The sequence below is a fragment of the Varanus komodoensis genome, unplaced genomic scaffold (assembly GCF_004798865.1).
Source record: "Varanus komodoensis strain SLA01 unplaced genomic scaffold, ASM479886v1 scaffold2, whole genome shotgun sequence".
NCBI classification, from domain to species: domain Eukaryota; kingdom Metazoa; phylum Chordata; class Lepidosauria; order Squamata; family Varanidae; genus Varanus; species Varanus komodoensis.
In genome coordinates, this window is record NW_025335568.1 from 3,444,700 (window position 1) to 3,470,530 (window position 25,831).

At 56.2% G+C, this 25,831-nt stretch overlaps 1 protein-coding gene across 1 annotated transcript in view; it reads left to right on the plus strand.

Moving 5' to 3' along the window:
* The window catches only part of GFRA4 (GDNF family receptor alpha 4), a 106,404-nt gene extending 89,480 nt beyond the window's left edge, over positions 1-16,924 (plus strand). The window contains exons 3-8 of the mRNA XM_044428468.1: positions 2,659-2,739; positions 5,205-5,550; positions 7,518-7,627; positions 9,346-9,480; positions 12,092-12,249; positions 16,781-16,924. Of these exons, the coding sequence (XP_044284403.1) occupies positions 2,659-2,739; positions 5,205-5,550; positions 7,518-7,627; positions 9,346-9,480; positions 12,092-12,249; positions 16,781-16,924 (974 nt within the window). The remainder of the gene's footprint in view (positions 1-2,658; positions 2,740-5,204; positions 5,551-7,517; positions 7,628-9,345; positions 9,481-12,091; positions 12,250-16,780) is intronic.
* The last annotated feature ends 8,907 nt before the right edge of the window (positions 16,925-25,831 follow it).

Consider the following 25,831-nt stretch of genomic DNA (forward strand, 5'->3'; position numbering starts at 1 on the left):
GCGCAGGCACAACCCCAAGGCTAGGGGGCAGCGAGAGCTGAAGCCTGAACTCAGGGGGGCGCAGCTGCAGCCATGCAGAACCCTCCCCATTCACCCACTGATTCAAAGCACAGAAAAAGGTGTCCACCCCAAAAGGCCCATCCAGCTGTGTGTGTGTGTGGGGGGGGGAACAACCAACTACTCTGCGTGTTGGCAGAGGTGCATTCGGCCCAAGCGCTGAAGTCCATTTCTGATAGGTTCCAAAGGGCCACGTCTCAAAGGTGGGCAGGGGGCAGGGCTAAAAGTACCACCATGGTCGGGTCTGTGGTGCTGTGGTGGCCAGAACCAACACCAGCGCAGCATTCACAGGACCTTGCCTGATCTGCATCCTGCCTTGCTGTACGCACCCTTTCCTGCCTCGTCCGGCCTTGCCGTGTTGCCTCAGCACTGCAGGTTCTCCTGCCAGCCGTGGTTCGGCTCCTATACTTTGCCCAGCCTCTGCCATGTATCCTGCCGTGCCCTGTACCCCACCTGGCTGTGCCCCCTCGGCAACACAGCCCTCCGCTCGCTGGGGTGCCTGCATCCGGCCTGGCCCTTGCCCTCTCCCCTACACCTTGCCATGTCTCTGCGTCTCGCTGCTCCTTGCGCCCTGCTGCACCAGATACCCTGCCCTTGGCTCGGTCCTGCCCACGTCCTCATTCTGCCTGGATGCCTGCTTCTGCTTCCCGACCTCGGACTGCCCCGTGACTATGTATTGGACTTGCCATTAAACCAACCCCCATCTCACCTTGAATTCCGCTGCCCTGGTCCTGGGGACCTTGCCTTGTCTCCCGGCCCTCGCAACCCAGCCCTGGCCCCAGAAAGCCTGCTGAGACATGAAGCTCTTGCTAAGAGTAGCCAGCACGGACCAGGGCCGTGGAGCTCGGGCAGTGATGACCAAACCACGTCGCAAAGGCATCCGGCTTTGCAGTGGGGCAGGAGCCTGAGAACCCCAAAGGAACTTGAGCCAAGGAAGGGAGGTGAGGACCGTTGTTGGGCCGGTGTAATTGATTGAAACCCACTCCAAAAGTCATTATTTAGATCAGCAGCAGGCAGAAAGCCTTCGTATACCATCATTGATTTTAATCCCTTTTTCCTTGGGCGCATCACTTATTTTCCAAAGAAAGGTGCTCAGTGATTTGTTGATATAACCATTAAAAACATGTTGATTTACAACCACGCAGAGTTTCTCTGTGGTTTTAGTGTATCTTTTCTTCTACAGCAGCATTCCACAGCAATATGCATTTATTCGAGCAATTATAGATTTTCTCCCCTCCCTTCGTTTTTATTTTATTTTTTTATAAATGGCACATTTTTACTGCTTTAGAAAACAGAGTATGGTAAATCGCTCATTGTTCAAAATAGCTCTTCCTTGGTTTTTTAAGAGAGACGAGATAAAGTAGAAAGCTGAGAAGCACTCTTACACACACACACACACACACACATATATATATGAGAGAATGCTGAGAGATGAATCTTACAAAAAACTTATTTTTTTTAAAAGGAGGGGGGGAGAACCCCACAGCTTTTCCTCTTGCTCTCCAGCTATCTGCCAAGACCAGTGTTCCAGCTATAAGCCCCGCAGGACCGACAGCTCCAGAAAAACACTCCTTCCAAGTTAGACTACAGTAATGCATCACTTGTGAGTCCGTCTTTGAAGACTGCTCAGTAGCTTTAACCGCTCCAAACTCACCCCGGGACTGGTCAGATGGCACATTTCGTGCCAATTCCAAGCTTCCGCTCTTGAGAACCAAGCAAGCGTTGGCCTGAAGCACTGCAGCTTGGGATGCTGGTATTGAAAGGGCATGAAAGCATGTTTGACTGTGCGAGGAATTTGGTTCGCGGGTGAGAATCCACTGGATTCCGTCGGTTTGGCTCCCCGGACTTCGGCCCACTTTTCCTCTGCCCTAAGTCCACTTCACAAGTCTGCAAGCGATCCTGCAGGTCTGGCAGCGAGCAAATCCACCTGTGGGACAGGTAGCACTTGCGAAGCCGGTTTGCATCCAGGCGGCCGGCGGCCTGCAAGCCCATTGTGCTGCGAAATTCTGCGTCCACACTTGTGACTGGTGGTCCTTGCGTACTTTGTGCAATAATTCAGGGCAAAGCGCCCTGCTAGCATTCCTGAGCATTCGCAGAGTTGGCCTCATGTGAGAAGTCAGTCTTGGTGAATGCAAGAGAACCAGATTCTGGGCGGATCTTCGCATCACGAGTTAAGGTCATCTTTCACCGAAGGTGCTTCTCCGCGGCCACCAGAGGTGGTGATGGGGTCTCAGCCTGTGCAGGTTTGGTCTGCCAAATGTAGCTTTCCTGGCTGGCACTAACTGGAAAGTCCTTTCCATTCCAGGTGGCAACCACCTTCATTTGTCCAGGCCTTTCAAGGTCGCAGCCTTTCAGATTCTGTGGTGACCACTGGCTGCAGAACTGGCCTCTGCTGCTCTGCTGTTCGACTTTCCCTTCCATTTTCCTTGAAGAATGTTTGCCTTGGTTTGCCATATTGCTTTTGATACCGCCGTACCGTCCTCGTCATAACCCGCCAGAAGATTTTGGCTTGGCTTTTAACGGTGGGGTACAACCCGTCCATTTTCTTCATGCTCCCTAGCTATGCATTTCTACAGATAACTCTGCTTCCGTTTTCACTAGGAATGAACGTGATGGAGAGTTCTCCTTACGAGCCGTTCGTCCGGGGTTTTGACTATGTCCGGCTGGCTTCCATCACGGCAGGTATGTCTGGGTGCCCCTGCTCATTCTCCCAGCTTCGCTTACAGCATGGGCCGGCAACCTCACGCCATGGGCAGGTAGCCTTCCCATTGGAGGCCATGGGAAAGGACTGGCCCGCTGGCCAAATGGCTGCGACCAAGGCTGAGATGGGGTCCAAGCCCCAATGTACCAAACAACGAATTGGCGAAGCCACAGTTTTCGGTGCCAACAAAAATTCTCTATGCGACAATCCAGCTGCTGGAAGGAAAATGTGTTAAAGGTGTGCGTGGGGGGGGGGGGGAGGTAAGACACCTTGGCAGAGACTGGGGAAGAATCCTGGGGGTGCATAAGGACCCACCGGTGTTGCTATTCATCATTTCTCCCCATCGTCAGCAAGGTGGGGCTGACCCACAGGACGGGCCCCATTTTCTTGGGGGTGCAACGGCTTCCTTTCCATCAGGCGGGAATGCTGGCTGCCTTCGCAACTAGTGTGTGGACGCTCGACCTCCTTCTCAATTCCGATGTCCAGATGCCACTCGCGGAATCTGATGATAAGTTACAGGACAGCTTGAAAATGACTCCCACACATGGTCTCTGGGGCCTTCTTTCCCCTTGCAAGGCTTCCAGCAGACATTGGACTGGCCCCTGCCCCACCCAGATCCTGGACCCAAACCCATTCCTTTCATTTGCAAAATTCTTGCCTTAAATTGGGAAGCTGGCTTGCTGCAAAACCGGAGGCGGAGAATCACGGAGCCGGAAGGGGCCGGAGGGTCCAGGCCCTGCTCAGTGCGGGGCTCCCAGTTCAAGCACCCCTCCCAGGTGGCTGCCCTGCTGCATCCTGATGCCTCTGGGGAGCGGGGGAGGGCCCAAACCTCCCGGGTCGCTGTTCTGCCAGCCTCAGGTGCCCTTTTCATTTCCACGCATGTCTCTGGATCCCCCGAGAGCCTCAAGAGCAGCCTTGAAAATGAAAGGGGGCTTGCTTTGAAGTCTGCCCCCAAAAAGAGCTCACAGATGGTCCCACGGAGGATCAGAGGTTGTTCTGTCCATGCCCCCTGAGCATCGCCAGATGGTTTTTACTGGTTCAAGGGCTCACCTGGCCTCTTCAGCAAGGCCATTTCCCTCTAGTCTCACCAGTTCGCCTTCTGGGTAGCACACCCTCCCACAGCAGCCATTTTGTGTGAGTGCCCACAAGACACTCCTTAAGTGGGTGGTGTTCCTATAAACCCCACAAGATTAGAGACCCCAGGCCAACAATGGTACCACACACACTCCAATTCTATTGTCCTTCTTTTGGGTCACCGTTTCCCAGTATTTGCAAAAAATTTCCTTGGACCGGGGTTCTGAGTTCTCCCCTTCCCGGCCTTTTCTGTCTGTGACCTGCTTCCTGCACCGGCAATTCCATGTCTCACCTTTGCCTGATAAATGTTGCTAAACCCAGTGATATTTGCTGTCACTTCTCTTGAAATCCCCTTGATATCCCAGATTGCTATTTGGCTCAGCTCAGTGACAACCTCAGAATGCCAAATGCTTTCCACAATTTCAGTAATCATCAAATCCTTTGGCATTCCCCTGAAATTCCTCAAAACTTTTGCTTGAAGAGGAATACTCAAATTCACTCCAAATTTCGCTTCAGGCAAAGCTGTGCTGGCCGTATCATTCAGGATAGAGCTAACCAGATTCACTGATTTCCACAACAACCTTGCAAGGTAGGCCAGGCTGAGCAGGAGAGACTCGCTCAGAGCCATCCTTTGAGTTTTGTGGGGAGCAGGGATATGAACCCAGACTTCCCACTAACATCTAGCTGTTAGAAGAGGCCCAGTGAAAAAGGAAAGCAGCAAACCCTCAATCTTTATGGCCATCGGACTGCATCAAAGCAAAAACAATCACACCCTCTTTAAATTAAGATTGCTGTTCCACCCGACTTATAGGGTAGACAGCATCTTACTTTAGATGGGATAATCCTCTACCGGAAGAGCTGTCCGGGGACAAGCTTCTGTCTGAAGGTTACCTCTGTCTGACAAAGCGTCTGGTCCGATTTAAAGCCAAAACCCCCCAAACAGTTGTCCTTCCTCAGCTGCGGGCATCTAGGCGGCAGGTGGAGAACACCATACAGATTTCTGGGTTGCATCTTTCTGTATAGATTATCGATTTGCTTTAAAACAATCCAGAGGCGGCTGGACAGCCTTCGGTCAGGCATGGCTTATCTTGGGGTCCTGCTCGGAGCAGGGGTTGACTTGCTGGTCTTTTAAACCCCCCTGACTCCATGGTTTTAGGATGCTTTGATGTTTACACCACTCCTCAACAAAAAAGGACCCTCTCGCATACCAAATAGCTCCTGCCCGGGGTCTTCTACTCTAAAAAGATCTGACGCACGTGGAAAGAGATGGGGAAGAAAGAGGAAAGGGGTAGGAAGGGAAGATCAGAGGCTGGACCCATTCCAGGGATTCCTGGATGGAAAATTACAGCTCGTACCTGCTTCTGCCGCGCAGGCTCTGAAAACGAGGTGACGCAGGTGAACCGCTGCCTGGATGCCGCCAAGGCCTGCAACATGGACGAGGTCTGCCAGCGCCTCCGGACGGAGTACGTCTCTTCCTGCATCCGCCGCGTGGCCCGGGCCGACACCTGCAACCGCTCCAAGTGCCACAAGGCCCTGCGGAAGTTCTTTGACCGCGTGCCGCCCGAGTACACGCACGAGCTGCTCTTCTGCCCCTGTGACGACACGGCCTGCGCGGAGCGTCGCAGGCAGACCATCGTGCCCACCTGCTCCTACGAGGCCAAGGAGAAGCCGAACTGCCTGGGGCCGCTGGACGCCTGCCAGGGGAACTACGTCTGCAGGTGCGGCCCCGGTCCTCCTTCCCCTCTCCAGCAAGGGTCACTCCCGAGTAAAACGCCCTGTTCCCAACTGACTTGCCACCTCCCCCAGCTGGGCGCCCGCCAGACCACCACTCCCGGAAGCCGGGGGTAATGGGAGGTGTAGTCCATTGCGCCTGGTGACAGCCAGGCTGGGGGAGACTGCCACGTGACAAAGCCGAAAGCGTGGCCGGGGTTTCGGATCAGTTCCCGCAGGGAGTCCACACACCCCCCTCACACACAGACCTCAGCTCGGCCTCTGCCAGGCTGGCCCTCCCCAGCAAATTCCTGCACAAGGGACTGCCGTGAACCCTCCATGTTTAGTCACAGTCTACCCTTGTTTATCTGGTGCTTAGGAACAGCTGGAACAGCACCGTTTTCCTGAGGCAGCCAGTCAGAAATGTGTTTTATTGTAAGCCGTCCCAAGACGTTTGTGGGGGACGGGATAGAAAAGCTTTTGATTAGTTAATTAATCAATGAATGAATAATAAACAAACAGAGCAGGAAGCGGAGCGGGCACGACGGTGTCCCGCAAGGCCGCATTCTTCTGGGGTCCCAAGCGCCCCTGTGCAAAAACAGACCTCACATGGCTCGGAAAGGTGGCAGGGCTGCTCCGGCCGTCTTGACGTGTGCGCTGGCCTCCGGGAAATTTCCACATTCCCCGCTGCCCCCGGCCCCGCCAGAACCTTGCTCAGCCCTTCCCCAGGTCCGCACAACACCTTGATTCGCAGCTGCACAGGAGGGAACTCGGCGCCGATCGCCGGCACCAGGGGAGTGAAGGTGCCGCGCTCTCCTGTCCTGTGTGCTGCCACACGAAAAACTACAACAGTGCAGGACAGACCTTGGCGAAAACACCTCAGCTTAAACTCTAGCCATGATTTGCACAGCTGCGCCCCTCCCTATAAATGGGCACATCTGTTAGCACAAAGTCGGGGTCTTTTGTCCTCTCTTTTGGCGACGCATCGGTGGCCACTCTCAAGTTAGTGATGCCACGGGCCGTCTTTGCCTCCTTCCATCCCGAATCAATTTCAGGCAGACGGAAGGCAGAGAAACAGGGAGGGATGGAGAAGAGGGGGAGCCTGAGACTTTGCCCAAACATTACCACTCAAGAAAGCAACTGGGTAAAAGCCGTACACAACCAGGGAGTTAATTCTTCAGCCCAAAGAGTCAGCGAGGCCCAGGGGGGAGAGTTTTGCACTGGGACATGTCCCCCACCTGGTTGTGGAGCTTGCTGGGTGACTTTGGGCCAGTTACTGGCCCTCAGCCTAACCTACCTCACAGGGCTGTTGTGAAGAGAGATGGAGAGGAACAAGTGCATGGAAATTGCCTTGGGGGGTTGGCTGTTTTCACATCTGTATTGCCCAGTAGCTGAAGCTCTCTGGGTTGTCCCCAAAATGTACAAGGTAACACAAAGATAATGTAAAATCTCTAACATACAACATTAAAACAATGGAGGCTGGTCACGAGCAGAGCCGGCAGGAGCCAGGGGTCAGACTAGATGGCCCAGGAGACCCCTTCTGACTCGCTCTGTTTCTATGTTTCTAATGTAAACAGCAAAAACATTTACAAAAAGGTAAACTGGGCATGGCAGAAATAAGTGGTGTGCATTATCCTTCATATGCCATGAATTCCTGGGACAAGAGGGCAGAGCTAACCTGGTGCCGAAAAGCTCAGCACTTTGGGGCCTGGTGGACTTCAGCAGGAAGAGCATTACAGAACTGGGGTGCCCCACTGAAAAGGCCCTCCTCCTCGTTCTCACCTTCTGAGCCTCTCTCGGAGGAGAACCTCAGAGGAAGACCTCGGGTGCTGAAGAGTAGCCAGGGGGCTGGTCCAGGGGAGGCAGTCCTTCAGACTTGAGTCGGGCTCAGAAACGTTCAGGCAGCCAGGATTCGTGCCGCCCATCAGGCCTGCTTGTCCACGTGCTGCCCTTTGCCTGTCGTCCGCTTTCCCAGATCCCGTTATGCCGAGTTCCAGTTTAACTGCCAGCCGTCCACGCAGTCTGTGACGAGATGCCGGAGGGAGAACTTCGCGGCGTGTCTTTTGGCCTACACCGGAATCATAGGTATGCCTCGGGAGGTCTTGCAAGCTCACGGGCGATTTGGGGGGCTTGCTGTGATGCGGGATAGTGAAGGCTGCAGGAATATGGATGTGGCTCCACTCCTGTCTGCCCCCAGCCAAGGGTTTTCCCGGCCCCCAGTGAGACAAGCGGGGCCTTAGGCTGTGTGGGCCCAGGGGAGGACTCTTTGCTGGGATCAGGCCCAGGCAGTGATGCCCTTGCCGCGAGGAAAATACTGAGGCCTGAGGCTACCTGCGGAAGGGCATTTCCCTGACGCTCTGTCCCTGTTGTCTGGGTCTTGTAAGATGTGCTGGAGGTGATTGGCACAGGCCAGCAAGCCATGCTGCTGGCCCAGAGCAGGTGGAGAGCTTGAGTCTGTGCAGTCGCGTGGAGAGCTTGATTCTGTGCAGTCGAGTGGCGATAGAGAGGCTGAGACACCTGTGCTGCCTGGTGGAGCAAGCTTTCTCACAACCCCCCTGCCCCCAGGTTCCCTGTGCATCCGTGGGGGAGGAGGAGAGCCGGCAGGAGGGGCAAAGTGCCACAGCGATGGGGGAGTGGTGCATGCATTTCTTCTGGCGGGCCTGTGGCATGCAGCCAAAATGCCATTCCAGATCCCAGATGGATTTCAAACAGGAAACCGCAGAAGCAATTACACACAGAGGCAAAGAAAAGGCCCTGCTCGAAGCACACGGTCTGGGAACGGAACGCAGCAGGAGCCGCGTTTCCGAGAGCCTCGATCCCACACGGAGGCCTCCTCGCCAACATGCACGGGTGTGCCTCTTCAAGGCACTCCTGCATTCCAGCCTTGGAGTCGCATCTTGGGGAGAGGGAGCCCCTTTGCCCCCAAAAGGAGTCCGTGGTTCCCTGAGAGTCCTATAGGATATTCAAGGGCTTGTGGTGGGTAGCCAGCTAGGCAACGGTGGGCAGCCAGCAGGGCTTCATTTCACACCAGAAACCGAAAATTGTGCTCTGCAGGAGATTCCACCGGGATCACAGCTGAAATGTCACCTCATTTCATATCTGACAACACGAGCGTTGTGCGTTAACATCTACAGGTGGTTGCCTGGTCGCCCTTGGTGACTAAGAACCGTCTCCAGGCGAACAAGCAGCCTTTGCCACCAGAGGAGAATGGGTCCTATTTTCAGGGATGGGGTCTGCCCACCTTCTTTTGACTCCATTCTGGCCATCCGGGCAACAGAAATGGCTTGTATGTCTACAAGTGAATGCAGTCTACATATTAAGACTATGGGCTAGAAACTTGCCAAGGCTGCTTTATCAAAGGCAAACACCAAAGGGCTTGGGGGAAAAAATGGGTGCGGATTTTACACTTGGAAGAAGCCGGGACTTCTGCGTAAAAGGGCAGGGGTGCGCAGAGTCCCCCCCCTGCCCCTCCGCAGCACCTCACCCACTTGGCCCCGCTCGGCTCCTTTCCATTTGGCCTCCCCTTGGCTGCTGGCCCCGAAAGGCTCCAGGACAGGGGGCTGGCAGAACTGGGCCAGCCTCCCCATGTTGGCACCCTCCGAAGCAGCGCGGCTGGGGATGCTGGGAGCGGTAGTGCAAGGCGCTGCAGAGCGAGCGGAAGCGCAGCTGCCGTGCGCGAGGGCGGGGATGCCGCCCGGCAGGTTTGACTGCCCCTGCTCCGCGGCCCCCCCCCCGCACCCTTCCTCTCCTCCGGCCCTCAGAGTGATTCTCCCCTCCCCGCTTCCCCCCCCCCCCCCGCGCAGGGAGCCCCATCACCCCGAACTACATCGACAATTCCACCTCCAGCATCGCGCCCTGGTGCACGTGCAACGGCAGCGGGAACCGGCAGGGCGAGTGCGAGGGCTTCCTGCGCCTCTTCACCGAGAACCTCTGCCTCCGTGAGTACCGCGCGCCCCCGCGGCCACGGGGGGGGGGCGGGGGGCTCGTGCCCGGCCGCGCGTGCCCGCCTGCCCGCCCCGGGCCGTTCCTCGCCCCCTTCCTTCTCCTTTGGCGAGGCGCGCCAGCGGAATGCGCGGAGGGGCACTGAGCGGGCGTCGAGGGGCCGCCGCTGCCGGACGCGCGTGCACGCTGCTCGTCCACACGCGCCCCCCGCCCCCGCGTGGGCAAGGCAGCTGGATCGTGGGAGGGCTTCAAAGGGTTTGGTCCTGCGAGCCTCAGGCGGCATCCCCTGCCCCCCCCCCCCCCCCCCACTGCCTGGGTTAAAAAAGGAAAAGCAAAGCACCCGCTGCCCACGGGTGTCACCCGCCTTCTCTTGCTCGTCTTCACAACAGTCCTGCAGAGCGGGCCTCTGGCCCCCACGTTTAGAGGTGGGAAGCCGAGGCTCCCGTCAAGCGATGGGGGAGCCGTGGGAGGGCCCGGCCAGCAGGGAGCCTGACCCAGCAGCCCTTAGGACGGAGGGGGCATGATCTGCTCCAAGAGGCTTCCTGGCTCTCCCCCGGGAACGGAGGCGCCCCGCCTGAGCCCCCCTCGAGTATCTCGCAGCCCCTTCCCAGGCCAGGAGGATCCTTGCCAGGCAGGCCTCTGCAGCTCCGGTGGGCCACGTCGGGGGGCCCGTCCCTCCCCGAAGGCCGCCCTTGAGGGGGCAGGAGGGCCTGTCCGAGTGCCAGAGGCAGAAAATAAAATTTGCTGCTGGCCCTGGAGTGATGAGGCAGGAGGATGGCCTCATCATGTCCCGGAAGGACGTGGGCTTGTCAGGGCTCAAAGATAACTGACAGGAGGGGTCCTGGCGGGAGCAGAGATGGACGGCTGGAGAGACAGGGACGGACAGACGGACTGCCCCCGGAAGGCCGCTGCAAGGACAGACCTGATGGGGCGGGCAGACGGGGGGCAGGCAGGGCCAGGCTCAGAGTTCCCGGTTCCGTGGAGCCTCCTGCGCAGAGCGGAAGCCGCTGCACGGAGACACCCGCTTCGTGTGTTCGGCGACGTCTTTGCCACCGAAAGTGCACGGCCATTAAAGATGAAGGACGGGCCGGAACCGTCCTTCTGGCCGCTTAATGCCCAGTGTTCTGCGGGTGGCCTCGCTCCCCTCAGGGAGGGTCATGTGGGGACAGTGTGGAGAGCCGTGGTCCCAAGCCCTCTGTCCTCTCGCTCGCCCTCCCGCGGTGGGGTGGCCCTCTCCCTCTGGGTCTCTATGCACCACACGCACCCACTGGGAAAGGACGGCGCTGCCCCACCGCTTGTGAATGCCTCCTTCGTGCGGCTTTTCGCTCGTTCCTGGGGGCCCCAGATGCTTCGTGAGACAGCAGGAAGGCCCACGGCTGCCAGCGCTCCTCAGCCAGGCACCCGGGCAGGAGAAGGCCGGCCGGCCAGCTGGCCGCAGTGCCATGAGCTCTTCTAAACGCTGCAAAGTTCCCTCCGCTGCTGCCCTGGCCCAGCCATCCAGTCCCACATAACCCCCTTCACCAGCCTGGGACCCCCTACCCCCTGTGTGCTGTCCTGTTGGCTGGGAGGGATGGCACTTGGAGTCCTCCCATCTGGAGGCTGCCTGCTTGGGGAAAGCTGGCCCAGAGGCTTGCTCCAAGTTCTTTGGATCTGGCAGACTGATCTCTTCATGTCACTTCGTTCGAGTTCAAGAATTCAGGTCTCTGCCCACAGGAGCATACTTCCCAGAAAGCAGGTGACAGGGGAGAGGAGTGGGGCAGGCTGGGAAGGGGGCGTGGGCGAGAGAATGTGCCATTGATTCAGTCATGTGCATTTTTGCTTATTTTTGGCATGTTACGGGGAGGAAGCTGGGTTTGCGGAGTGGGGAGTTGAAGGAAAGGAGGCCCAGGGTGACAGTTCCAGGAGCAGGCAGTTGGATAGCGCAAGGTGCTAGACCTGAGGGAGCAAAGGCTGTTGGAGTGTGAACATCTGTCTAGCTTATCCAGCAGCAAGACTCCAAGACTGATTGATAGAACAAAATCTCTCAGCGGTTCACACAAAAAACTTTAAAAACACTCTCAGACGTGAGGTTGAGAGCCATTTCAACTGTGGTTGCAACGCAAGTGACATTTAAAATAAAAGATTAAAAGCAATTCCAACCACAAGCGCTGAGCACAGAGCAGCAACATGGGAAAGCCAGCAGACAGGCCAGAGAAGGGCTGGCAGAACAAGGGCATTCCAGGAAGCGTGTGACACACGCCATGTTTTTCTGCCTCCAGAAGTGCCCAGGGGTGGCCTTCCGGGGGGGGATGTCACCCCACAGAATTCCATGGAGGCATGGTCTCCGTCGGCAGCTGCAGGGGCAGCGAGGCCATCTCGGAGGGTCCCGAATCTCAGCTGCGTAGCTACTGGGGAAAGCAGTCCGCTAGGCATTTCTCCAGGACATGGGCCATCATTCCTGCCAGTATTTCTGCAGAACGCTCCACGAGTGCTTCCATGTCTATTCTTCCGAAGAAGATCCCAGCCAACTTCACCCATCCACAGTGCGGGGCCATGAGCAACCTCAGGAGTGCAGCTCTCCAGCTCAGCTCTTTCCTCCTCCTCCTCCTCCTCCTCCTCCTCCTGCAGAAAATGCCATCCAGGCCTTCGGCAACGGGACGTACCTGAGCACGGCCCTGGGCCCTTCCACCCCTCCAACGACGCAGATGCGCAAGCAGGAGTGGAACACCAGCAAAGCAGGGACAACCCTCCGGGAGAACATCTTCGAACAGCTGCAGCCCACCAAGGTAAGCCAGGCCTGGGGGTCCAGCGGAGGAGCCGCAGCAGGCTGCTGGTCAGGAAGTCCCAGTCCCTGGCCCCCCAGCCCTCCGACCAGCTTAGATGATGCTTTGAACAGACGCGGGAAAAGCCGGGGCAGCCCGGGGGCGTCCTGCAAGACCTTAGTGGCCACAGCTCTTCGCTCTGCTTTTATAGATGTTCAGAAAACAAGTCCAGGGGTTCAGACCTGGGGAAAGAGACAAAGTCCATTTGCCTGTTGGAGACATCCCCAACCCTGTGCCCTCGAGAGGAGGATGAAATCGCATCTATAGCCCGCCTTTTCCCACTTGTCTGAAGGCAGCTTACATAGCTCCTCACAACAACCCTGTGAGGTAGGCTGTGCTGAGGCTGAGCAACTGGCCCAAAGCCAGCCAGCAGTTGTGTCCAGTGCGCACACCATCGCACCCAAGCTAGCTCCCTTCAGCAGGGGGCCGAAGACACTGCATTGCCAGCAGCGGGTGGTGGAGGGGTCTTGCGGTTTGGGGATGATGGGAGTATACTCCCACCCCCCTGGGGAGGGTACTTGAGGTTTGTCACCTCTAGGGAGGGAGATCCAACGGCAGAGACGGTGGCAATTTGGCAGTGGACCATCTGCCAATTCCTTGAGTGTTTTCACCAGGGCGGTGCAGTCTTTGCCAGGTGCGTGGTGGATGCAAGGAACCGCGGCAGGTTGACTTCTGCCCACCTGGAGCAGCAGCTCCTGGGGCGAGACGGTGGCGGCCAGGTGTGCGCGAGGTGCTCCTCCAGCAGGCCGTCACACGGGGCCCCCGGTGCAGCTCACGCGTCCGAGCGGACTGCCTTCCCACGCCTGCGGCCCTCCAGAGGATTCCGACAACAGCTCCCATCAACCCTAGTCAGCAAGGCCACCGGCCGAGGATGATGGCCGTGCTGGTGCCAAACCTCCGGACGGAATCGTTGCAGGGGAAGCCAGTGCGGGAGTTTGGAGGCAGCACACGAGCGACTGGGTTTTATGGGACCCTCCGAGGGAGGCGCTTGCTTGAAGGCAGAAGCGGCCCGCTGGGGTTGCCCTTGACAGGCATCTCCAGGAGGGAGCTGGGGCCTCTACGGGCATCCCGCTTCCATGCCGGAGGGGAAGGGGCTGTGCTCTGGCCCCCGCAGCCAGCAGAAGGAACCACGGGCCAGCCCCGTGGCCCCGAGCAGCCCAGCCTCGTCCCTTCTCAGGCATGCGCATCGCTCGGCCCTCGTTCCCACGGAGGGCTCCTGTGCACGGCTGCCTTCCCCCCGGCTCAGGCTCCAGACGGAAGGCCCCCACGGCGCTGCCCCACGCCAGGGGCTGCTCTCCACCTGGCCCAGGCGCCTCTCCCTCGGGCTGCCCCAGCTGGCCCTCTGAGCCGTGGGGCAGCCTCGTCTCCGGGCCTCCCAGGGCGTGGGAAGGCCATCGCCTCAGAGCGCCACTTCCCAGGTCCAGGGCGCACGCAGGGAACACGCAGAGAAGCCAGGTGACCCCGTAGCGCATTGCACTCCTTTCTTCCCTTCCTAAAGGAGGTCGCTTCCATGACAGCAATTGCCTGAAATATCCGCCCCAACAAAGGTGTCGAAATGCCCCACTCCTGGCTTCTCCCGTGCACATGTTGCCAGCATCCCGCACCACCCGAGAGAAACGCAGGCGCCGGGATCCGTGGCTGAGCTGCAGACATCTTAATGTCAGCCTGAGTCAGCTCCCATTCCTGGGAAGGGGGCCCTTCTCGCCCCCCTCGCCTCTCCCTCCCATCCACTTCTGAAAAGTCTCCCAAAATTCCGCATGTGTTCTTTTCCCTTTTCCGAAAGTCATTAATACGCTGCGGAGGCAGATCCGATAAGAGCGCCTGGCTGGAAGGCTCCCTTCGGCAGCGGCTGGCGTTTGCTGGCTGCATTTGCCTCCTCCTGGGGCCCAGCAGCTGTGGGATAAAAGAGGCGCTAAGCTGATTAGTCAGCCGCAGCTGAAGCTTGCGGAGAAGAAGCCCACTCCCAGCTCGCCAGCGGGGGCGTGTGATGCGACACCCCCTTGGAGGCGCGACGGTATCAAATCTGGCTCGGGCGCCGTTCCTGCGCTGCTCCCGACTTTCAAAGCCGTACCCCAGAGCATCAGGCCAGCAGCCACAGCTGCACAGGGGCCGTCCGGCACGCATCCGAGGCGCCCAGGACCGCATTCTGCCGAGTGCGGGGAATGCTCAGGCAGCGCAAGGGCAGGGCAGGCGGGTGCTTCTGGTCTCTCAACCCAATGAATGATTATTGTGTGGAAAAACGGTTCTCCTGCCAAGTCACAGAGAGAGAAAAATGGGAGCTGCGGCTTTGTGTCTGACACAAATGTCCGTATGCAGACTTCCTCAGCTTTTATGCAACATTGCCAACCAAGTTTCTAGTCCTGTGCGCTCTTGCTCTGCAGGACAGGCATTTTGAGAGAGTAAATGAGGGAAGTTCCTTTGATTTGGGAGGACATGGCAGCTTCTGGGATGGGAAAGGTCATCAGCATGGCCCTGTGCAGAGCCAATATGCAGTTTGGGGGCCCTTCCACAAGGCTGTTCCAGCCACAGTGGGAGCACGTGGCCTGCCCCGCCAAGCCTAGAAGAATGTGAGCAGTCCCTGGGGGTGGCGCAGCCTCCCCAGCAAAGTCACTCTGGACATCTACCTTCACGGCTCCTCAGCCCTTGTACAGAGAACTGCAGAACTGCTGATGTAACACCACTTCTTAAAAAGGGATCCTGAGGTATCCAGGAAATTGCAGGCCAGTTGGCTTAACATTTTTTCTGACTTAACAACCTGCTTGGAAGCATTATTAAAGGTAGAATCAGAAAGCACGAGGAGGGACAAGCCCCGCTGGAAAAAAACCAGCATGGCTTCTGAAGGGGAAGTCTTGTCTCATGAACCTCTTTGGGTTCTTTGTCAATAAGCATGAAGACCAGTAGTTGTGGATTCAATAGACCTGTTTACTTGGGCTTCCAAAGGCTTTTGACAGAGTCCCACATCAAAAGCTTCTGAGCCAACTAAGCAGTCACAGAAAAAAGGCAGGATCCTCTTACGGATCACTAACTGGTCAAAGAACAGAAGGCAGAGGTGGGAATAAACAGGAACTTCTCCCAATAGAGAGAGGCCACTGGTGGGGTCCTGCAGGTACTGTATGAGGACAGGTGCTTTTCAACCTGTCCAAAGGCAAGGCAGGGAAGATGTGACTGAGGTGTTTAAAGTAATTCCCGGTGTGCAGAATATGGAGAGGGAGACTTCCTGACAGTTAGGACCCCCGGAGTGCAGAATGGGCTTCCAGGGGAGGTGGTTGAGGCCCCATCGGTGTGGGTGTTCCAGGATAGGCTGGACATGCACATGGGAGGCATGTCGTGAGCAGAGCCGGCTGGAGCCAGGGGTCAGACTAGATGGCCTTGGAGACCCCTTCTGACTCGCTCTGTTTCTATGCTTTCATGTTTCTATTTAGTCTCACTCCCATAACACTTGAACCAGGGGTTATGCCACAAAGCTGACTAGTAGAAGATTTGGGACAGATAAAAGGAAATGCTTTTTCGCATAACGTGCAGTGGAATTCGCTGGCACAGAAAGTTTTAATGGCCAATGTTTGCAACCATTGCAAAGTTGCAATAGTTTTGAAAGGGGGCTGGGCAAATTCGTGGAGGAGGAGGAGGCACTCCGTGGCTGCTAGCCGTGCTGGCTAAGTGCTGCCTGCTTTACCAGAGGCAGCCTGCCTGCACCCACTGGTTGCCGAGGAGCTGGGCAGGAGGAGGACTTGCGGCCACCCTGCCTGGGGGAACCGGTGGGCAGCTGGGATGCCACCCGCGTTCAGAGTGCTGGACTGGGCGGACCCTGGGCCTGATCCGGCAGGGCTTTCCTTCTGTCCTGATTGCAGCCAAAGAGCCTTACAGCGTCTTCGAGTGGGGCATGCCCAGGGCTGTGGCTGGCCTTGCACCCCCAGGAGCCCCCAGGGCCTCCTCCCACCCATCAGCCAAAAATGCTGCAGCAGCCAAAGCCGCGGGACGCAGGGCTTGTGCCTGTTGCTTCCAAGCAGCTTCCCAGCTCCAGGAGGCTTCCGGGAGCACAATTCCGCCTGCTAACGAGGCACGTGGAAGGGGCGGCTGCAACCAAAGGCAAGAGCGGAAAGGGGGAAGAAAATGTGCCCACCGTTCTGCATTGGAATGTGCCAAATGTGGTGGGGAAATGATCGAGAGGCACGGGAGCTCAAAGCGCTTGCTTCCAGTCGCTGCACCTTGAAGGGGCACTGTAGACTTTTGCAAGGGGTGGGGTGGACTCCCGATGGGTCAGTGGCTGGGGGGAAGTGGGGATGGCCACCTGAGGAACTTCGGAGGGCCCTGGGATGCAAAGCAGCTGCCCTGGAGGCAGGTGGGGAGGGAGAGCCCGTTGCCTGCTGCCTCGTGAAGGGGCGCGTGGCCCCTTTTCGGCCGCGACACGGGCAGAGGCACGAAGGTCACGCAAGCGCTGGCCCCGGCAGTCCGGCCGGGCGCCCATGCCTCGCCTTGGCCCGTTTTCTCTCCGCAGATCTCTGCCGAGGAGAAGCTGCTCCGGGACGCCACCCACCTCGCCTCCGATGCCTCCAGCGCGGCCGGGGCCCCGGCCCTCACGGGCTGCCTGCTCCTCTGGTGCGCCTCGTCCACCAGCACGGTCCTCCTCGGGCCCATGTGAGTCAGACGAAGCCCCCAGTCCGCAGCTGCGGCCGAACTCCTCTTTTGTTTCTTCGTTCCACTTTGGGGTGCCGGGGCGAAAGGTCACGCCAGCCTCCACCCTCCTCCTCCTCGTCGACTTCATACCAAGAACAGAAAGAAGGGAAGAAAGCGACTCACCTCATCAGCTTGTTTGCAGACTCCTTTCCAGCGACCGAGCGTTGTTCCTCCCCAGGAGGAGCTCCTGGGCAGCCGCTCGGGGCCACCGTGCAGGGACGGGGCCAGCCGAGAGCAACCCGGCCGGAGCGGAACTTGCCCCTGCCTTGGAAAACCTTCCAAACTGCACTGAAGTAGAAAGCGGCACGTCCAACCCTGCAAGTGTGGAGCCGGGAAGGGGGCTGCTTCGCCACACCAGCACCACCAACTTCCGGTGATAACGGGCACCTTTAAGAGCGGGGGTGGCAGTTGAGTGATTCACAGTGGGGTGTCCCTCTTTTGCAGAATCAGACCAAAACGTTTGGATGTTCTGTGTGGTTAATAAGGCAAGTTTCTCTCTCTCTCATCACTGTGATTGGGTGAGGAATGGATCGCGTGGCTTGCCCCCTGGGGATGGAGTGGATTTTGCTTTGCAGATAGATGCTTGTTGGAAGCTTCGTGGAGACTGAAGGACTGACCCTCTGGCTCCAACCGGGACAAATCATCCCTTCTTCTCAGCAAGTCATTGCCTTGGTTCCAATGGGGCTCCTCCAAGGACAAACCCCACCACGCCTGCCACCATATGCAAGAAGAATTGCATATGTACCGAAATCCTACCCTGCCACTGGTCTGTGTCTTCAGTTTGGCCTGTCCTTCTAGAGATGGCGTCTTCATGGCAGACCTGTACTGCTGATTCACTCTAAGAGATATTTGGATTTACCACCAAAAGACATCGTTGCAATTTTTCCTGGAAAGAGATTGCAGAACAAGAATCTAAAGTGTCTGTCCCAAACATCTCCCACCCATCCAGATGCAAAACCATCCAGTTTCATACACCCAAACACCAGCAAGCACATGTCTGCTGAGGAAAATGGCAGCCGCCGAGCTCCGAGGCGGAGTTTCACCTTCAAGACCCAAGTTCAAACGCATCAGTACCGCTCAGCCACACCTCTGAGCCGTCTTCTCCGAGGAGCACCGAGTCTGAGCTGAGATCATGCGCTAGCAGAGGTTCCATCTGTGGTGGTTGATTCACGGATGCACGTCATCCCTTGAGGCTAACATAAGAAAGTGATGAGCCCCTCGAGGCACCTCCCAAACACCTTTTGAACTTACAGCTCCATGCATGATCAGGACTGATCTGGGCCAGGCACTGTGTGATTCTGTCATAATGTTTTGGCCACGATTGGGCACAGAGCCAGGTGCCAGTAACTCACGCAAAACTCAAGGGACAGTGTCCTGTGGGACACCCCTGTTGCCAGAAATCACATCACGCTAGCATTAGGGACCTCGGGTGTGATGATGCGTTAGTGTTAGCTGGGGTGAGAGGGGTCCGTGGGAGGCCCGTCGCTCCGGGTAACGCTACTGGCAACCCGCTAAATTGGCGACGGCATGTGCGGCGCACTGAACGCCACCCCTGGAACCTCGATGCACTGACCTTGGGATTGGGTAGCGGCCTTCCTGTTGTGCATGGGGTCCTGCACGGAGCCCACACGACTCCAGCCCGAAGCCCTCTGGGTGGCTGATGCGGGCAAGCGGGCCAGCATGGCGCCCCCAGCTCAGCCATCGTTCCGCCTGCGCGGTAGCGCTGTGAGGTGGCATCCCTGGGGGCAGCATTGAGAAAGCCTGCAAGAGGCTGCTGGGTTAGGCTGGGGGACATCCCAGAGGGAGCCCGTTCCAGAGAATCTCCCCCTGATGTGGTCCAACGACCTCGCCTGGTAAGCAGCAGGCATCATCCTGGAGCTGAGCAGTCGCTGGGCCCCCATTTGCACCTCCCCCCCCCAAAAAAAAGCTCTCTCTCATTTTTTGCAGACCAAATCAACCCAAGATACCCCGCAGTCCCACAGAAGAGCGCCACGCAACCCGAGTGGTGCATCCCAAAGACCTTCCGTGGCATGCTCAAAAGGCACACCCACCCCAGCATCCCTGGCAACCTTTGCAAAGGATCGTGGGGTGCATGCCGCAGGTTCTGTGCTGCTGCGATAGACGATGTTGTGCTTCGAATGACCCTTTCCGCCTCCTAAACTTGCTCATTCAGGCAAACTCCAGCTTTGGGGGCTCTTGCAGCAGTGGGACATTGTTCTTACTAAAGGACACAAGAACGACAAAACTGTCTTACTTGGGGCTCGTATTTTTAAATTATCTCTGTAAAAATGTCAAGTGTTCACCAAAGATACTATCTTGGCATTTGATTCACCCTGCGAGTGTTCCAGTAGAAATTCAAATTAAGGGGAGATTTAAGAAGCCACGAGTTCTACCAAAACCCCAGTTATGGATCCCGACTTCTGATTCTGTTCTCAAAATATGTAATACTATTAGAAATGTAAATGGGGGTTTTAGGGGGAGGTTATTCATCTGGTTAGCATCATTCTTCTCAGGAGATGTATTTTGAAGGGATAAAAACAGGGAGAGAATTTCTCATAAAAATAAAAAGTCAGTTTGAAGGCTGCTGCCAGTGCAAACAATTCTGCATTGTTGATGATGGATCAGATCTGAAAGTTCACTTATTATTTTTCGTAAATATCATGGGAGCCGAGTCTTGCTTTATCCTGTGATATTTTGCATGCCCACCCCCTCAAGTTCTCGTATGATTAAAAAAATTAAAATGAACCTCAGAAATCATAACATGACCTAATGAGATTCGGCAGAAAGAAGAGCTTGGTGAATTTCCAGTTTCTTGACTCTTTTTACGTTTGGCCCTTGAGCATCTTCCAGAACTGCCCTGCCCCTCCGTTTCCCAAATCTGGCTCTGCCCCAGGTACAAACCACGTTAAATCAGAATCCCTGAGGCCAAACCAAAATAGGTAGGCGAGCCTTTGTTCCTCCCGTCCAGCGTGCAAGTTGGATTACATTTCCTGAGAGCTGGAATCTTAACTTCTAGAACAAAAAGGCAGGCCTGGATGATACGGGGGAGGGGCGGGGGAGGGGCATGGGGTGGCCAGTATGTGCGGGGGCGCAAAGGGGACCACCCGTGGCCGCACCATCTCTGCTTGCGGCGTCTTGCTTCTCGTCGCTTCTGTGTGGCGGCCCATACGTCTCGGGCAGCTTGGCGATGGACGGAGTTGCGTGGGCTTTCATGGCATGGAGCACCCCGTGTCCAGCGCAGCTTGATAGGGCTGCATCCAGCGCCCCCAAGGCCCACCCCGCACCTGCCTGGCTTGGGCTCAGCCCCTTTGCACGGGCCGGAGCTGGAGGCGGCCGGGACTGGAGGCACCCGCCTGGGGGAGACAGCGCCCAAGCGACCGGCCGTGTTGCCCACCCTTGGAGCTGCCGGCGGGGCAGGCCTCCTGTGCCCCATGGGGCTGGTGGCTCAGAAGAGGGCAGTGGGGGCCATTCACAGCACTGGCTCCCTGGGGGAGGAAGCAAGGCTGAGGGCGGCGACCCCCCCCCTCTCGGCGCCTGCCCTGCTCGCTGCTCCAGCTTGGCTGGACGGACGCCTTCTGAGCCCACACCTCCAGCCATCCCTGTCCGGTGCTCCTGGGCAAGGTTGGAGTTGAACTCCCATCATCCCCAGTGGTCCTTCCCTCTGGAAAAGATGGGAATTGTGCTCCAGCACCTCTGGCTCAAGCACAGTGGCGTGCCTCTTTGTCAGGCGAACCTCCATCTCCAGCCCGTGTGAATTTGTTCTCCCGCTTGCCGGCAAGAATGTTGCGGGACGCGGACCAGCCCTGGTTGTTGGGCAGCCGTTGGCACAGGTCAAAGAGGAGCGTGCACATCTGCATGCCATTTGCATATGCTAATTTACTTGACAGACCAGAAATAGGATGCGTCTCACCATAGTGGGGAGGGATGGAACCAGTCGCTGTCCGGAGAGGCCCGTCCTGTCTGCCCGTTCGGCCGCATCCTGCAGAGGGGCAGATTCAAGCCCCCAGCTGCTCTGCCGCCCTTGCCCTGGAGCCAGACTGGGGCAGGACAGGCACTCAAAGAGAGGACTGACCTCTGTAAAGCAGGGCCCCTGGCCACTCCAGCATCATGGCGGGATCCGACCAAAGGGCCGTGGGGACATTCTGTGCCCCCACTGGCCAAGCAGGTGCCTCCAGGAAGTGAGCGAGCAAGCGGGCGCCTTCCCAGCTCCTGCTGTTCAGGGAGTTTCTCTCCACAGTGATGGGAATTACAGGCAGAAACACAGAAACAGCGAGCCAGAAGGGGCCTCCTGGGCCATCTAGTCTGACCCCCGGCTCCAGCCACCCACGCGTGTGTCCAGCCTGGGTACTTGCCATCAGGCATTGTCCACCAAAATGCCTCCACCAGTGGCCTTCGCCACACCTTGGCAGAGCAGTCTGGCAACGGGACCCCCCACGGCCTGGGGAGGTGGAGGGCTCCCCATGCGGGAGGTGGCTGGACGGCCCTCTGGGAGGCAGGACTTTGCCCGGAGTCCTGCGCTCAGTGGCCTTCCGGGCCCCTTCCAGCTTTGCTGTTCTAGGATTCCATGATGCAAGTTCAGGTGTAAGGAACTGGCCGTGGGAAGATTTGGACCCCAGGACAGACCCGCACGGGGGAGAGTGAAACCCGGCACTTTCTCCAGGTGCTTCAGCCTTGGCCATCCCTTCAGGGTCATAATTGTGCGTTTTGTTTGCTGATGCCAACAAAGCCCATATGTCCCAGGAGGGCTCAAGGACACCGCCGTCTGTGAGTCCGAGTGCCCACTCCAAACTGCAGTGGCCACCCTTCCGGGGGTTCCCCCGCTGCCACAAAAAGGCCACTTTGGAGCCAAACGATCCATCTCGCAAAGGCCCCATGGGGAGCAGGCTGTGCCTTCGCTCAAATGGCTTTTAAGGGGATTGGACCTATTTCTGGAAGAGAAGACTGCCAAGGGCTACTAGTCCTCATGGCTACAGGCCTCATCCAGTATCCATGTCTCTGGGCAGCCGTCTGGGAGGGTGGGCCTGATCCAGTGGTGTTCTTTTTGTGTTCAGAGGTTGTTGCAAGGCCCAAAATACACAAGCTGGGAAAGAGCAAAAGGAAAGGGATCTGCTTGCACCATAAAAGAGAAAAACGGGCCGAGTGACAAGATTTACCCTGGCAAAAAATTTGCCGGATTGCTCTTGTTACCAAAAAGCCAGCTGCAAAACATCAACATGGGATCTCCATGAGCCAGAATCACTTCCCAACTGCAGCTGCCAATCCCCTGCTCAGTTTCAGAACCAGAAACAGAGCGAGTCAGAAGGGGCCTCCCGGGCCATCTAGTCTGACCCCCGGCCCCAGCCGGCTCCGCTCACGACGTGCACTAGGTGCACGTCCAGGAGTTTTAACAGGTCTGGATTGCACCCTCCCATTTGGGGCTCAGTGCCCCCTTCCTGGGTCTTGCAATTATTCCCACAGTGAATTACTGCCACTCCTTTATGCATACAGGACTCTGGATCTGCTGACTGTGCATCGGCTTTGCTTATATTTCATTCCCACCTGAGACATCCCCTTCCATCATGTCCGTGCTGCTGTGGGTGGAGAGCCCAGGCCAGCCAAGGCCAGCTTGCCCAAGTCTGGGCAACGTGTCTGTAGAAGTGGCTCGCCTCGCTCTCCCTCAAGGACCCCAGGAATGCCCGATCGGTCCTTCTAGAATTCCTGCTTTCTGGAAATTGAGTCTTTGTGGAGGCCGGTAGAGGCTGCGTCTGCCGGTGGCGACATGGGTGGCCCGTGGCTTGCAAAACGCACCCCTTGTTTACACAAACAGCCTGGACTCTGGGCTAGCGGTGGCCAGGAAAGGAACCGTGATGTCGACATGTTTTCATCTCTGCAATAAGACCAATCACACACACCTTGATGCTGGGGGGGAGATGCTCAAAGATTGTATGTGGGTTTATAACGGGGTTAGTTATACTTTTGGGATCTAATCTGTACTTTCTGTATGTATCAGTATTCAGACAAAATGTACCTAAAATAAAGCAAATGTGCATTTTTTCCTGAATATGCTGCATCTGTTCATGTGCCTTTGCAATGGCTTCCAAATATTAAGAATCTTGGATGGATGGATGGATGGATGGATGGATGGATGGATGGATGGATGGATGATGGATCTTGCAGGAAATGCCATACAAGGGAGCATCCTCCTGTAGGGATTTCTCCTTCCGTAGTGGCTGTACACCAGACTAAGGGTGCTGGAGACGAGATGCCCCTAAAAACTCTGAGCCAGAAGAGGAATTGCTTGGGGCTGGGGGCACATCCCAGCAAAACCAAAATTTGACAGGGCCAAAATACTCCAAATGCCAGCCTACTTTAGCCTGAAGCACTGGCTGGCAGAAACTAAGCCTTATGATGGGTATTTTTGCTTTTTGGAACGGAGGTGGACTCGATCCCCTGGGGCCAGGTACAAAGCCCAGGCAGCTGGATTAGGCCTTCAGGACTGAGCTTCCAGATCCCTGCTTGAGTTAGGTCCCTCTTCAAGACGAACCAGGTTCATGGCATCCAAGCGCAAATCTGGACAGTGAGTGGGCTGTTCCTTGGTTTAGGCTTGCTGGAATCAGTTTGACACGGATCTGGCCCTTGCCAAGCAACTTCCAACAATAGTTCCAATATTTAGGAAACCTGTGGCTACTGGTTAACTACCCACAGCTAATCAGCCCTCTTCAAATAAAGTGGACCCCAAAATAGCTTCACATGGATTTCACTCTCCTTCGAACAAACATGAATGAGTTAGAAAAACCTTTTGCTCTTTTTTATTTTCATTAAAAAATACACTTGTAACATCACATTAAAATGAATTCACACTGAATGACATAAAGGGTGTTGCTGTTGTTCAAAAGAACTTGGCTAAAGATGCTTAGGTCTTAGTTTCATAGGAGACAGAATTTTCTAAAGGAGAGCTCAGCCAAAATACTAAATGCCCCACTCGATACCGAGTAGGCAATTTAGCCGACGGGTACGGAGGCCTGATGGGTGTCTAATAAGCAGCTGCCGCCGTTCCCAGATCACCACATTTTAATGCATCTTTTGTGTAGAAATTATCTTCTAGTTAATATTATCTACTGTTCCATAAATTAGGGCTCACAGTCTTAATTATCTTATTGTTATTAAACATGCCAGAAAAATTAGAACACACAAAGAGGTTCACACATACACCTTTCAGGCTAGATATGATCTGCTTGAATTCTACCTTTGAAAAGATGACTCCTTACCAAGATCTGCCAATTACACGTGCCTATAAATTTTTCTAGACATCCGGATAGCCAGCTTCTTGATGTCAAAATCAAAAACATACCTGACACATTATTTTTAGCTCATTAACTGATAAGGGAAACGCTGAAGTCCACTTTTGACCCAGAAAAATGCCGCCTCACACCTTTTCATCGCCAGCATAACCATCTGTGACAGGGCTCCAATTCAGCAGTTTCGCTTTGGAACCAACCAGGTCACCTTGACAGTTATGTTCTGGGTCAATTATGCAGGATCCACGGGGACCCAGCTTGTGTCTTTGCCTTTTCCCCTTCTGTAACGAGACAATGACTTCTTCCAGGCTTACATCCTAAATTCGTCATCATTAAACATTTGGTATGGGGATTTCCTAACGGGCCACCTTATATCATTTGAAAAGAGGTAGCTTAGCCAAGTCAGTCCCATAAAGTAAAAATATTCCCTAAATATCCAGGACATGGTGGAGTTTGGGGCATCAACGCTTTGATGTGCTCACAGACTCTCCCTGCTGTGCTGACCAGGCAAAGTCAGAAGGACAAATGGCCTGTTAGCTCTCTGGAAGGCTGGGACGACCCAGTGCATGTTTTCCCCACCTGCCAGGTGCAGGCTCCCCAAAACACGCAGGTGCAAGCTAGGGGAGTGACGGGGCTCCAGCGATGGGGTTCAGACTCTGCACGGGTTCAACAGCAGTTAAAACCGGGGACTGGGCCAACAGGTGGCCTGGCCAGCACCAGAGAGCCCACACGGTGTCGTGGTGAAGAGTGCGGCACTGGGGCTCAGGTGATCCGGGCTGGAGCCCCTGCTCAGCCCTGGAGCCAGCTGGGTGACCTTGAGCCAGTCACGGACTCTCAGCCCAGCCTACCTCACAGGGCTGTTGCTGAAGATCAGCTTGCGAAAGGGAATGGTGCAAGCTGCTCGGAGTTTGTAAGGAAGGAGTGGGATATAAATCTAATAAACAAACAGACAAATGTGGTTGGGAGCATGACAGCTGCTGGGAGTTCTTTAAAAAGGGAAAAGGTGGGATATAAATCTAATTAATAAATCAACAATTACGGGACTTGACCTGCAGTGGAATCTGTTAAGCATAAGGCTGTGAGAAGGTGGCTTGTTTGCTCCATCCAGGAGAATTGGACTGGGACTCCCCATGGCTATTGGCCCTAAGCAACTCTGTCAGTCCTAGTGGCCCCTCCAGCCTCCTCTGGTCCACGTGCTGGCTAGGAAAGGTGGGGCTGCGGTTCAGCTGGGGGGCACCATGTTGGGGAAGGCTCTCCGAGAGTCCAACCCCTCCCACCTCCGGCAAAGCAGAATAGATTTTTGCAAGCCTGCAAGAATCTGCTTAACGCACTGCCTTTTTCTAGGTGATAATATCTGAGTCCTTGTGACAGCGGGTTTGAAGAGTCCTTTTCGAATATGGCACGCCTTGCCCTCTCCCAACTATAAAAAGAACTGGTTGTTTGGAAATTGAATACAAAATCCTTGCTTCACCGCTCAGATCTCTGAGCCTGGGCAGAAAGCAGGCGGGGGGAAAGGGGAGAGACGCCGAGAGCGGGACGCCGCGGCAGGCAGAACGGCTCTGGCATCGAGTGGGATTCTTCCCTGCCCCAGCCCC